At 34.0% G+C, this 15,577-nt stretch overlaps 1 protein-coding gene across 5 annotated transcripts in view; it reads left to right on the top strand.

The window, feature by feature from the left end:
• EPHA7 (EPH receptor A7) overlaps window positions 1-15,577 on the top strand; it is a 161,409-nt gene that overhangs the window by 118,381 nt on the left and 27,451 nt on the right. For all 5 annotated transcript variants that reach the window (XM_006200278.4, XM_072965632.1, XM_006200277.4 and 2 more), the window contains exon 6: window positions 13,450-13,574. In XM_006200278.4, the coding sequence (XP_006200340.2) occupies window positions 13,450-13,574 (125 nt within the window). The remainder of the gene's footprint in view (window positions 1-13,449; window positions 13,575-15,577) is intronic.

The raw sequence follows: 15,577 nt of genomic DNA, 5'->3' as shown, positions 1-15,577 counted from the left end.
GAGAGAAAAACTGGAAGAATGTGTCATGGAGGCCAAGGAGAAAATGTTAGTGATATTAACTCTCTTGAAAATCCTAGCAAGATGAGGATTGAGAAAAAGTACTTCACTGTGGTTAGATTGAAGGCATTGGTAACTTATTCAGCCAACTGGATAGAATGAGGTGGACTGAAGCCAGACTGGAGAAGGATGGTGTGTGAATGGGATTTGAAGAAATGGAGAAAAAGAATCTAGATAACTTTTTTGGGCATATTTGGCTGTAAAGGGAAGAAGAGAGATTCCCTGGCAGATGGAAAGGGATGTATTTTCATGGGAGAAATCTGTAAAATCATGTAAAATCTATTAGGCAGAATCCAGTGAAAAGAAAGTGATTGGTTATATAGAAGAGAAAGGGTAATTTGTATGTAATAAATTAATCCATTTACCTAGCTTATACTAAGTGCCTAAAATATGCATAGTGGTGTGTTCCTTGCTAGTACTGTCAGTTTGAGACTCTCAGTTTCACACGGAAATTTCTCAAGTGTAAAATGGTAAATGAAATAATGTCATTGAAAGGTGTTCTTATAAAAAGTTCTTTGTTAGTTATGTTATTCATGCTGTCTAGTAAATGGCTTCTCTCAAGGAAAATCTATTTAAATCCCCCAGTATGACCTTTTCAGACCTGACCACTGTACTGCTCATGTTTTCTACAATTATCTGGTCCTACAGGAAAAAGTCTTACCTGAAATAACTCCCCGATGCAGCCAAAGACAGGGGAAAAAAATTCTCACCTCAGTCTTAAACTTGCCACATAAGGATTTAGTGTTACCATAAATCTCTCTCTAAAGTCCTAGTTTACACAACCTTGCTTTTTATCCATGATCTGGTGCCTTCACTTATCAATCTGAGTCACTTTCCGTGATCTTTTCTGTTCTATATTCTGAAGAAAAGTTCATTGAGGAGGTTGGAAGGGTGGGAATCAAGTTTAGCGAATGATCTCCCTTTCCCGTACTATTGGGAAGATGCGGGTGGCGGACACGAATGGTTTCCTCCCTATTATCAAGCTCTTTCTTCTTATTGATTATCATTATTTTTAGGGTAGCAGTACACCCAGCTTAAATTTTAGAAATCCATTTCCAGCCTGGGGAGTAAGAGGAAACAAAAGGCTGCTAGAGCTTGCTGGGAAAGTTGGCTTTCCTTATTTACCTCCTGAGCATTTCCGGCTGCCTTTCCATCACGTGCCTGTGATGTGGAGAGTCGTGGCAGCAACAGCAGCGCATGGCAACCAGGAGGGAAAGGCCACAAGGATCTTTACCCCTTTGAGCCACTGAACAAAATGTAGCAACTGCCTGTCTGTGACATATATTCTTTTCTCCTGTGAGGGAAAAAAAAAAAAAAAAGAAACCTTAAACCACTGTTTATTTGGATTTTCTTACTTGCTACCAAACTCTCACTTACGGGTTGGCCAACTTTTTTCTGAAGAGGATCAGATAATAAAAATTTCCTGCTTTACAAGCCATATTTCTCTGCTATAATTCCTCACTTCTGATATTTTAGCACAAATACCACCCATAAACCATATGTAAACAGATGGATGCAACTGTGTTCCAGTGAAACTTTATTGACAAAAACAGGTAACTAGCCTGGCCCATGGCCATTTTATCTAACTGATAAAAGGTGAACCAGGGGATGCTGTTGTCCTTATATTTATGTTCTAGTTGGTTACTGAGATGGACTATTTCCTAGTGGCTGGTGACTACTTAGGAATAAAGTCAAAACTCCATATTTGGCAGATGAGGGCAGGGGCAGAAGCCAAGTAAATACTGATCAGTTTTTGTGTCTGGCTAAGAGACATCAGACTTTTGGGAGGATTCTGGAAGATTTTAATTCCTGTATTGAAGCACTTGTATTCCACAGTAATAACAAACATATTTTATTCATTGTACTGGCTTTTCTGTTTTGTGTAGTGCTAGTGTTAAAGCAGAATTGTTTTTAAATTTGTTTTCTATACAAATGTACAATATTTTAACAACATCCTGGGTCAGAGTGTGTTTGTTGGCTAACCCAGCAATCTAAATGCTAGTTATGATACTGATTCTATGGGAAATAAGTCCAAATTACAAACAACTAAACTACAAAGTAAGTCTTGGGTTGGGTATTAATTGACTATTTTAAGAAACTACCATTCACTTTCTCTTGGTAATAAAATATTTAGCAAGTTAACGCCACATTGCACCATTGGTTTTGTACAGGTTTAAGAAATTTAATGCAGTTTTCGTTTATGCCTAACTTCCTAGGCAGCAGCAACAACTTTAAAATACTAGCTGAATATTTAATTGCATTGAGCCAGTTGAAATGTATTTAGCAGACTCCATTAAACTAAGTACTTAGTTTGTAGTAGGTTCTTGAAATAAAGTAATAAATCTTGACTGGTGTTGAGAAGTTATTATTAAGCAATACGAATCTCTTAAGTTTATGCACTTTGGAGATGAAATATATTCAGAGTACCTGGAGCAATTGGGATGAGAACATTTTTTAATTGCACATTTTAAATGAGGTAATTTTAGTGAGTTCTGAGATACCTTAGGTTTCTTTTTTTTCTTGTTGCTCCTCCTCCGTCTCTTCCTCCTCTTTCTGGTCCTTGTTCAGTTCTTCTTCCTCCTTTCTTCTTTTCCTTCTTGAATAATGAAGTTTATAATTGAATGGAGAATTAAAATCAAATTAATTGTGAGGAGCACTAGACTGATGATTTCTGGAAAAAGTGTAAAAAAAAATATAAGCAACATCTCTAAAGAGGAACATTATCTGCAAAAAAAAATTTTGCTTGATTATATTTAAGAAAATAGGTTGTTTTGGATACATATGTTTTAGGTCTAGAAAAAATACAGTCAAAAACAGTCCATACCAGAGTAAAAGATAGAAAGAAAAGGAATAGAATAAAAAGAAACCATAAAGTGGGAAAGCGTGAGGTTGATAGCAGCCAGAATATAATGAAATTGGTCCTTCTCTTCAACCATTATCAAGAGCTTGAGATGAAGAAAAGAATAGTGTAACATGGAACTGTCACTTACTTTTGCTGTATTATGTTTTGTATTGTATGACTTTAAACACATGTGTATCTCTTTATAAATAGATATTCCCTCAATCATATATCATGTAAAAAAGTGGCTTTCAAAAATTTTTAAATGCATTTACTAAAAGTAATTCACAGATGTACATTGCATACCTGTACTTTGGTATATTCATACGTAAGCACTCACTCACACATATGAAACTAACAGTTGAGGAAGCCATATCACTATATGCACTGAACTCAATTTTTATTCTTTTACTCATCTTTTGAAAATTTTGATTAGAATACATTATACTCATTTTATGATAATGAGAAATGGTGGTGTACTGGAAAGACATTTGGGGGTTAAAAATGCAGTGTAGTCACATGGTAAGCACACAGTTGGCATTCAGTAACATAAGTTTTATTCTAACAGAAAAATATGCCTTACCCTGAATGTGTATTATTAATGCACTGCTTTAAGGCAAATCTCATGTCTCCTCTTTCTTTTATATTTTTCCTATTGACAATGTTCCTGTTAATAAACAACTTTATGTTATTTAAATACATGCCATACCACTTCTGAAAAGTAAACTAAACCTTTGGATTTCCAGAATGTTATTATAATATATAGAACAATATTTTAAACATTGTGTGGATATTTTAGAAGAGGAACTAATGAGCTTACTTAGCCACATAATTATATATGTAAATATTAGTGTGTATTATTGCATAATTTAAGAATTATTCATGTTTCATGATATATATATTGTGTATAAATTAAAAGAATTGAAATGAGGGGTTACATTCATGAACAGAATTATAAGGAAATATAGTTACACTATATCAAATAAAAATATTTTAGGCAGTCTGTGTTTAATATAAATTAATAAAAAGAATATTCATTCTGTAAAGAATGTAAATAGATGGCTAAGAAATTATATTTAAAGCTATCCATAACATAAGGATTTGGACTAAATTAACATTTCAAAAATTGTCAACTGGCGTTACAATATTTTTGTGACTGAAATGCAGCATGATTCTCTATTTATAATAAAATATGTCCCAAGGTCAAAGTAAATGTACACAACTGGAAAGGTTATTGTGATGACATGTAAAGGAGGTTTTAAAAATGTTTGAAAACACACTAACAAATGTGTATATACATACGTGTATAATTTATTCTGTTTAAGAGTTTATTTAAATAATTTTTAAAAAGTCTGGTTATGGGCTGTAGCTATTCCATACATCCTGATAAATCATTTCTATAAATAGTCCATCATTAAAGTGAGGCGATAGTCATGCAGTTGACCTTATAAATAAGACAGCCTTCAGCTCTGGATTCAGGGAAGGTTAGAAAGGGAGTTAAATTAAATTACTTGATAGACCACATGTGAAAGTATTTTTTAAAAAGCAATCAAAATATTATTTTCCCCACCACCCAAAATAGAAGAGGTTGATTCATCTATATTTTTCTCTCACTATGGAATATTTTTTAAGAGAATGTGTGTTGTCAGTCCTCTTTCCAGTTTGGTAGTTGTTTTAATTTTTACAATGATTTGTTCCTTCTAAATGTCTTAACCTTAATGTCTTTCTGTTTAGCTGGTATATATAAAATAGATAGTATAAATTATGGAAATTGGTCATTTCTAAATTATTGAAATTCTGCAAAACCTGTCAATATTTAAAAACCTAACATTTGTCAGCATTTATTATAGACAGCCCTGGAATCCCACCTTGAAATGAAAATTTATTTTCCTGTCAGCACTTCAGAGGAATTATTCTCAAACCTAGCTGTACATCAGCTTCATCTGAGGGCCATTTGGAAAATAATGATGCCTGAATCTGATCTCAGATTCAGAGCATTCTGGAATGAGTCCCGGGCATCAGTAAGTCTAATACAGACAAAGTAAGTATAGGATAGTAACGCATGATGAATACACACATGTATATTTCTTACTATGTCACAGGAATGGTTTTAAGCATTTAAGATGTATTTATATATTAATTTCCAGAACAATTCTATTTATGAAGTATGCACTCTGATTATAGCTATTTTAAAGCTGAGAAAACTGAGACTCAAAAAGTTCAGTTCCTTGTTCGAGACTGTGCAATTTTCAAATAAGCCCTGGAACCCAGGTGCAGACCCATGAGCTAGTCTTCACTCTTTCACTCCTTTACTCTACTGCTTCTCCAACTTTTCTGCCTTCAAGGAACATCAGAATAGTTAAGGAGATAAATGACTATGAAATGATTATGCGTTACATTGTGGAGTACTGTCAACAGTGGAAGTAGGATTTTAGAAAAAAAATTCTGTATTAACTGAAACAAAGGAAGAATGATTCAGTGAGTTGTAACTTATTTGTGGAGGTCACTAGAGAGAAAATCATAGGGCCAGTCTTGAACCTGTCTCTGTTTAGCTGATAAAAAGTTATCTCATGCAGATTATAGACATGATGCCAACATTCGTGATAAGTCGTTTAAATACATAGTTATACCAAACACTGAATTACAAATAATTTTTTTACAACAGTGAAAGTTTTTGTGTGTTTTGCTCATCACTGCCTTCCAAGAATTTGCTAGCACTTGGTTCATACCCCATTTGTGCTCTAATATTTAGTTGTGCATTCAACTTGTGCATATTCACATTCTAACTTGGTTGTTTTCTAACATTAAAATCTCCTTGAAGGTGGGAACTGTGGCCTCATCATCTTTTCAGTCTGTACAATACTTTGTTTATACTATAATCAGTCATGAAAAATTATATGATGACTTTAAAAATGAATGAAACTCTCATCAGAAATCAATAAAAAGGGGGAGGGTATAGCTCAGTGGTAGAGTGCATGGCCAGCATACACGAGGTCCTGGGTTCAATCCCCAGCACCTCCATTAAATAAGTAGATGGATAAATCTAATCTCAATCAAAAAGATAAAAGTAAACAAAAATTTTAAAAAAGAAATCAATAAAAATATTATTATGGTGATCTTCTGGACATTTTAGTGTAACAGTGAAGGATACTTCAGACTAATGCTAAAATAAGATATTGCTACTCAAAATGCTAGGATGTGACCAGATGAGTAGCTTGCACCAGAAAGAAAATCATCAAGGAGCCTGTAAAGAAAAAGAAATTTCTTTCAAGAACTGCTAAGAAAAAAACGTCAGCTGAGGCAGAACAAAAATGTGCTGACACAGATGTACCTCTGACACAAGTTCCTCATCTCCTCATAGGCCAATGCTTGCAGCTGCACTTTGAGTGGCCGGTCTGCACTTTGAGTAGCACTGTCTAAAATATTTTGAGTAATAATAACTTTATTTAGTCCTCATTTTCTTTTATAAAGCCATGACTCTGAATGACTTTTAACCACGTTCACATTTTTACCTGTTCAGTCCATATAACCTCACTCATCTCTTTTCACCTGCAGGCTCTAAACCACTCTGAACTATTTTATTCTCCTTAGAGGATTCATATGGAAATACCAGTTTGCCTGCAGTATCATAATTTATCAGAGAAAGAGATGGGAGAGGACCAGGCTTATTTATAAGCACCTGGTCAACTTTATCAATAATACATCCACAGAATGGAATTCAACACAGCTGATTAAAGAGTAATGCAGATCTATTTATGTGGAACGATACAAGTTGTAAAATACAGCACGAATGAAAACCATCAAGATTTTGAACTATACAATTAGAATAATATCATGCCTATTTTAAGAAAAAATGCATGTATCTGGACTATTTCTGGGAGGATATCAAAGCAACTTCAAAGAGCAGTTGCTTTAAGGAGGGGTAACTTTGTGACATGGGAACCAGGTTTGGAAAAAGTCTCACTTTTCACTATATTCTCATTTGTACTTGTTGAATTTTGTTGCATATACATACAGGTGCCATTTAGAAAAAAAAACTAATTTAAAAATTCTCTGCTCAGCTTGACCTCTACCGGTAGGTTCTAGGACCTCTTGAGCAGATTCCCAAAGGTCTTTTCATCATTAGGGCACATCATGGATTCTCAGCGAATGTTCAGTGCATGAATGACAGTCCAGCTTTCCTCCTTCTAGTGCCAGCACCTAGAATTATTGCAGTGTAGTTAAGAAAAAAAAAAAAAGATGGAAATTAGAACTGAAAAACAGGACTGAATCCAAAATCTATCCCTTTCTGAGTGGATGCTACTTAATTTCTTAATTTCTTCAGCTTCTCCACCAATAAAATAGAACAACAGTACTTACTTTCACGGGTTGTAGGAGGGCAGAAAGGAGATGATATGTATTGCAAACTGTAAGTTTCTAAAAGAATACCATAATGCCTTGCATAGAACAAATGCCAAACAGATATTTGTTGACTAGCTCTGAACTAGGAAAAAGTATTAACTATTGATTGGAAGAATAGGTAACATGTATGACTCAGTATCAAGGACCCTTTAACCTTGCTGAATTGTCATATTAGGATATCATTTAGTTATTCCCTTTTGGGTAGGACCATTGTGAATAGTGCAGCCAGGTCCGGGAATCTGCCTAATTTATAACTACAGTTTATAATATTTTATTTTATTTACATTGATAGTTACAATTTCCTTGTAATTCTATGGAAATACAAAAGCACCAGGAGTTACAAATTAACCCCGTCATCAATTAACATTTTAGTCAGTATTTAAGCAGAGATGAGTAGGAGTCCCAATATGTGTTTGGGACCAATGGCCGCAGCAGGTTCCTCTGTAATCCTCATCTCTTTTCCCTTAGAGCATTTTACATAGAGACTATCCAGAAAGTGCCAACTCTTATAGTAATTAATTAAACATCCAAACAATTGGTTACTAATCATCTGATGATGACAGAGAAAACTTTATTTTCAGAAAGATGTACTAGTCGATCATTTTTACAAAGGTGTCACGACTGTTGCTTTAAAGAACAAGGCCATTGTTAGTGGATCAAATAGTGTGGAGTAGTGACTTTTGTTGTTCCTGTTATAAGTATATTGACTTTACTCACATGTGTACCTGACTGGCACCCCATTCAGGATACTATCTTTTTCCTGCTTTTTCAGTTCAACGTCATGTTCATTTTTTGCAGAACTTTCATATCTTGTTTTTTAGCTCTAATGATAGTTGCCTTTTCAGTAATTTTTCTTAAATATATTTAGAAATCCATTCTGTGATATTTCTTACGTGTTTTAGTATGTATTTTACATTTTGAATAAAACGTCATCCTCCTCACTGGTATATTAAATAGATAGCAATGCAAATAGCATAACTGAATTTTGAAAAAGATCAATTCATTTCCCACTGCTTTTTGTCAGCTACTTATTATAGAGTGAGATTTCTTTGTTTTAGTCACAAATCATGCTTTTCTCCAACCAACAATAATTTGACAGATACCTGTTGCAAATCGATTGCTCATAATTGCTGCAGACTCAATTGTCCTTAATCCCTGTGATTTATTTTTTAGATAAGATTCTATATTTATTGCTCATGATATTTTTACTGACCATTTTTTTTTCGCTCCCTGGAAATAGAAGTTTTGTGAAATCATGTTAGAATTTTTTTACATATTCCTACATACTCTACAAATTGATTGATATGTTACATGATACTCCACTGGATATGTATAGTTTTGGTCTAATGTTTTATTATTAAAATAAATTTGTATATGTTTTTATATGTTTGGCCTGTAGTGCAAAAATGAAGTACCTGTGGGGAAGAGTAATAAAGCTCAAAGTCGTGAATTATAAAATGCTAAACTCCTAATAATACAATCTTATTATTTCAAAGGATTGCTAAAAATGAACTCCATACTGTACAGCAACAAAATGTCCAATGAGACTATTATTCTATTATTGTCAGATTTGCATTTTGACTGTGTTTTAAAGATTTCTCCATTTTCAGTTTTTGTATCTACCTAATGGAAATCCAACAAATGTCAATAGATGTGACAACTTGAAATGTGTGGTAAAAGGTCATTTCATACTCGTGGACCCATCCTACCTCATTGTATTGTTTAGAAATACAGATACTGTTTTTCTACTCACCATTCTTTGTTGAAATACAATGAGAGCTTTAACTGTTGTGAAAATAATGACTAGTATAAATAAATTACTTTTTAAATCCAAAATTAAACCCATGAGCTTCACTGAAGTTCTACCACCAAAAAAAAAACAAGTTACTTCCAAATGTATAATGGAGAATTCTTTTCAATAAGACATTGTTTTGAGTTGTAATCAAGATCAAAATTCCTAGATTCCATGTTATTTCAACATAAATTTTGACATATCACATTATTACAAGCTATCCTATCACTTTTTTCCATAGACTATTAAAATTTCGGTATGTCTCTTTTTCCTCTATTACATGTATTAGTTTTCTATTGCTGCCATAAATAATAACCAGACAAACTTCAAAACCACACTCATTTGTTATCTCCCAGTTCTCCAGGTCAGAAGTCTGGGCCCAGCGGGGCTCAGCTGGAGCTACTGCTGGCCTCAGGGTCTGAAATCAGGTTGTCAGATGGGCTGGGCTCTTATCCGGAGACTCTGAGGAAGATCCGCTTCCAATCTCCTTGATGTTGTTGGCAGAATTCTGGGACTTGAGCTTGTAGAACTGAGATCTCCATTTCTCTGCCTCTGTCACCCAGGGCATGTCTTTGCTCCTTACAGGCTCTGCCCCCGCATCTTACGTTTCCCATGTGGCCCCTCCAGCAATGGCAGATTGACTCTCTCTCATGCTTCAAATCTCTCTGTCTTCTCCTCTCACAACATCTGTCTAACCCTGGTGGGAGAAACCTCTCTGCCTATAAGGGCTGGTAGGATTGGATTGGACTCACTGGCAAAAGTCCAAGATAATATCTTTATTGTAAGGTCCATAACCTTAGTTACATCTACAGTGTCCCTTTTGCCTTGTAATGTTTGCAGATTCACACATTCCAGAGATTAGAGTATGGACTTTGATGAGCCAATTCGCTTACTATATTATGTTTTAAAATTGTCTTTTCCAGACTTCGTGCTAGGAAATTTTCCCATACAGATAGGTAAGGTTAACATTTTAGGGGGGGAATGGAGACTTTATGAGTACATTCCACCTTGTAATTTAAATGAATCATGTAGAGCTGCATTTTAATTAGAAATTGATTAAGACCAAAGATCATGCATGAATGCTTGAAGCTCAAAAATCTGTAAAATGTTGATTGGTTCAGGTCTGTACATAACCCACCTTTCCTACTGGTTATTTTTAAATTCAAAGCCTGATACTAACAATCCCAGCCCACAAATTTACCTTGTGGCCTGTTATTAGACTTTTACTTTCCTGTTACATCATCTTTATCAACTTTGTTGTTATGCTGTTGAGATTTACCGCTCTGAACCACAGAAACCATTTTCTGTATTTCCTAAGATCATCTTTCACTGTCATTTGTAGAGACTCAGGATATGTCCCCAGTATGAAATCTTTCAGGGCAAAAAGTGCCATCTGTTTCTTCAGTTGAAATTAGTTTTTAGATTTGAATATTTATAGAAAGTTACGTGAGAAAATAATCTGTTAATTATTTGTTAGAAAGCCTACTACAAATTCATTCTTAAAAGCCCCTCTCAATGAATTTGTTTTCCTATGTTTTCTAGCGCAGGGAGTTTATTACTGGTGGTTGCTATTTGTTAGCTTCACATCAATTCCAATTACAAAATATTTTATTTCACTTTGATAATTGTGAAAATTACAATTTAGATGTCATAATGTCCTATTAGTTCTTAAGTATGTGTATGATTTAGTTGTATACATATTCTTTTCAAAAAGAACTTCAGATTGTAGCTAATTGAATATTTTGATGTAAAAGAATATTCTTAGTGAAATTGTTACAGTGTGATTAATTTAGTAGATCGGATATTTTAACCATAGAAATCTATATGTTTTACAATTAGAGTATCTTACGCTGCTTCAATTTTACTTTAATATATAAATTTATCTGAAAATAATGACTTAAATCGAACTAGCTTAGAGATGTTTTTCTTAATAAACTGTATATCCTGTGAGTTGTATATTCTTAAAGACAGATGTTGAAACTCAAGGCAAAATATTATCAATTTTTCTGTACCAGAATGTTGTATTTGAAGGACACAAGACATAAAGTAGGGAAAGATTTTTTCTATCATGCAATTTATTCTCAAGGGCTGTGTGCTTGTACTTCTGTCTCTGACTCTTTTAAATGTGTGACTTGATACAGTATCAGCAAGGGATAAATAAAAAAAAAAGGAAACATACAAGAAATCGGGAGTATAGTTACTCACCGATATGGCTCCTTGTACGAAAGAGGAAAAGTGCGTTGTAACATACTGCACTGTTAGTGCTGTCATGTGGGTTTCAATATACTACATATTTCAAATGTGTTTTTAGGCATCTTTTTCCCCTCAACCCCCAATTACCATCATTTTATTAGTAAAAGTTCTTTTCCAGAATGATATATAATGAATATAATATTAGTGTGCAACTTGGAGAAGTCGTCTCATTCTATGCTTAGTTTCTGCTACATCTCAGAAACTAAATGAGGTACGTTATACCCCAAATCTCCTCCATGCCTTGGAGAATTCAGTGTCTCTTGCCTCCCTCACCTTACTATTTAGGGATAGAAACTCAGCAAGATGTCTTATAGTTTGACTTACACTGAAAACCAGGTTAAGCTCTATGTGTTATTTAAAGGAGACCTAGAGATTGGCACCTACAAGCCCTCTCTCCTATGTCTGTCTAGTCTATTTCCAAGTGGCACGTGCTGTGCCATGAAGTCCGATCAGAGACCCAGCAGCCTTATGGAGTGATTTATGTATTGACTACTGCAGTATCCTCACCTGTGCTGCATTCTGTTTTTCACTAAAGTTAAAATGCCGATTTTATGAATGGCTTTAAGTAAATTAGACTCTTAGAGATGATTGGCTAAGTAGAATTTCATCTCATCACTCAATAGGGTTTGCATTACTCAAGGCTAAGGCTTGTTGAACCACACAGTCAGCTGAGATGCTGAGCATGTTCTGGGTGGAGAGACAAATCACTTTAGAAACAAGTTCTTCACTGCATATATTCAGGTTTTAAAAGTCGTGGCAAAAATAAGATTTCTTATTAAAAATTGGCTTCATTGGAAACATACCAGAAACGCGTTTAGTCTGTAAACACAGTCTGCTGAGCCCTTCAGCTGCAACCCCCTAAAGGGAAAGTTGTTCCACTTAATCTGCCCTAGTTCTGCTTTTGTTAGTAATCTGAGAGGAAACGGGAGTCATGCATCTTCCACGTCCTTCCGTCAAAATCACCAAGCCAGAAAGCATGGCTTTTTCTAGACACTGATAGAAAAAAATATTAAGAAGTAGAAGAAACAAAATAAAGCCAAAGGGATAAACATCAGAAGCTTGCTTAAACAGCTTTGGCCCCATATAATTGCTTTTCTGTCAGCAGGATTATTAACAATTTTGGACATCTGAAAATTAAATTAACAGCCTGAAAATATTTTACAGAATGAGATAGAGCATGATACATGAAACATAATGACCCCACTGAAATTCAGCCAAGCCAGTGCAGCTACTCGTTTCGACAGAGAAGACAACTAGTTAATCATCACTGAGCAAATTAGACAGAGCCAATTAGTTTGCCACATTCCACAGTCTTAGCTACCAAAAATGAGTATATGCCACTAATTAGAGTGAAAGAACTCTAAGCACAGTGTTATCTGCATAGAAAGAGAAAGCAAAATTGTAGCTTGAATTGCTTCTATCAAAGCTTGGAACCTAGGTTACGTAGGTATAAATTACATGTGCAAGCGTCTGTATGCGTATGGATGTGTGTTTGCACATATATTTAAGTAGCAGAAGCCTTAGCATTTTCTTGCGTCTTGACCTAATGAAGTATAAAAATTTTTTCAAGGTTAATTAGAATTCCTTGGGAATGCACGCACGCATGCACACACACACACGTGAAACATAAAAACATTTTTTTTAAGTGTGATTCCTTTCATTGAAGATGAAGTAGCCATTTCCTATACATTTTCTGGCACAGTATTAAATTATTTTTATTCCTTTGGAAAAGTGTATTGCCGTTGCATGTGAAATAAATATTTGGACTTAGTTTATCACTGGAGATTAATCTGAAATCATATTTTGTAGCCTTAATTAGCATTCATTTGCTTAATTGTCATTCTCAGCCCCATCATTTCCATTTTTCACTAACTTGAACAATGCTATCTTCTGCTGTTTGCACTTTAATTTAAATTTCTATTAAGGTTTATGAACAGTAATAAGGTCCTGTTTGAATATTCATTAGCTTCTGAATTGTGAGCTATGAAAAGGTGCTTTCTTTTACCTTAATGAAACTGGCACAGCATGGGACTGATCAGTTGTGACATTTGATTTGAGGCATCCAGTGAATTTTCTCATTGTTTATTGACACATCTTGTCCAAACAGCTCCCTCGCAAGTGAGCGGAGTAATGAAGGAGAGAGTGCTGCAGCGGAGTGTGGAGCTTTCCTGGCAGGAGCCGGAGCATCCCAATGGAGTCATCACCGAATATGAAATCAAGTATTACGAGAAAGTAAGTGCTAAGAACAGCTGAAATGTACAACGATGTTCCGTGGGTCTTGTGTCATCCTACTGCACTGTCGACTAAAGTTGGTCATTATACCAACTATTTGGAGCGACTTCAAAATTTATAGTTCATTTTAGCCATTTTTAATAACCATCTCCCTGAATCTCTAGTTCATTATTATAATGAAAGTTTCTCTGTATTACATTTTCGTGTTACACAAATGAAAATATTCCACTTGTAGTATGTTTATGTATTCAGTGTTTGATGTCCTAATAATGAGATGTAGGATGTTTAGTACCACAGAAACCACACAGCCCAATGTGTCTCTGAAAATGTTTCTTTTAAGATGTCTGTTTAAGCCTTTGATGATTTATTTTCTTTATGTGGTTTCAGTGAGAGTGATGGTGGCCTCAAATAACTCAGTAATTTGAAAAAAATAAGAATATTTTCTGTAATAAAGTGGAGTATTCTCTAAACTTCAGAATCAGATGATTATATTTCACTCCTTTAAATTCCTCGTGAAATTTATTTCATACACATTGTACTCATTATGTCTACCCCTTCGTTACACAGCTCTCTCTGAAAAAATAGCATGGCTGAAACTCCAGTGCCACCCCTTAAATCCCCTGTAATGTTGTTTTAGTAAATAGTAGTATATCTCAGCGTATGAGTGTATTTATTTCTGACCCATCTACAGAAATACAGACAGACAGCCACACTTTGTTCACAAATTATTATCCAGGCTCCACCTCACAGAAAGACCTGATTCGAGGTTTGAAACATAGAAACTATTTATAGTAGTAGCAATAATAATAATAAGTGTTACTATTATTGACTTAATTAGCTGAAATGCTATAATATACATAACCATTTTAACCATTTAGACAAAATTTCAAAACAGAAACCTAAAGCTTTGGGAAAACTTGATGCTGAATTGACTTGATTGAATAATTTAAACGTATAAAATGCATTGACAGTAGATCCATTTTTTTTTCTCTTTGAAAGAAAAACAGATAGTTTAATATTAGTTTCAGTGTTCAGAGTAACTTTACAGTATTTTTGCTTATTATTTCCATTATGAATTCATAACTTCCATGGCCAAAGTTACATTTAAATACCTAATTTTTGTACCAGAAAATACATTTCTTGTCTCATCAAGTGTGTTTCTGAGGAAATCCTTGTTTTTAGTGTTCGGTTTTTTTATATCTATTTTCCAGTGAACTCTGATAGTTATAGTCCCTCCTGGAATTTCATCAGATTTCAAAAGAGAGGAAATATATTTTAAAAATATAAAAATATAAATGAAAGTAAAGTTTCTCACAGTGCAACACAATATTTTGCAAATCCTTACTCTGGAACAAATTTGTTCCAATAGTTACTTTCCTAAACCGAATATATGTATGTATATGCATAACTGGGACATTGTGCTATACACCAAAATTGACATATTGTAATTGACTGTACTTCAATAAAAATAGTTACTTTCCTATTTTGTATGACAAAAACAGGATGTTTCCACATTCACTGAACTTACAAATTACAAAATAGTATTACAAATAATACTATTGCATTATTTGCATGTGTTATGTTATCCTGATCTATCTATACCATGTCATCTAATATCAGTTATGCTTAGTTCATTTATTTGAGATAAATATGTATTTATAATATCAACTATCACTTTCATAAATGATTATAATGAAGACAACTAGAAGTCAACTTCACTCAATCTAGTTTAGTATACATTTATTTACACTTTTGCAAATATCATTCTGAAGTTAAATCAAATGACCAGGTGGATATTTTCAGATTCCACTGAATAGTTTTATTACCAGACATGGTTGATCACAGGTATTTATTATAGAACAAGTAAGAACCTGTCTAAAATTGTGTATTTTAATGAGTAGTTTTTATAACTTTTCATTAAAAGCACATTAGTACCATATCAATTAAGCTTTACATTTTTATTCATTTGAATATAGTTTAGATGGAATGTTTAATATTCTGGA

Source organism: Vicugna pacos, chromosome 8, assembly GCF_048564905.1.
Source record: "Vicugna pacos chromosome 8, VicPac4, whole genome shotgun sequence".
In the NCBI taxonomy this organism is placed as follows: Eukaryota; Metazoa; Chordata; class Mammalia; order Artiodactyla; family Camelidae; genus Vicugna; species Vicugna pacos.
The sequence above is the reverse complement of the archived record's forward strand: the minus strand, read 5'-3'. Positions and strand labels throughout refer to the sequence as shown.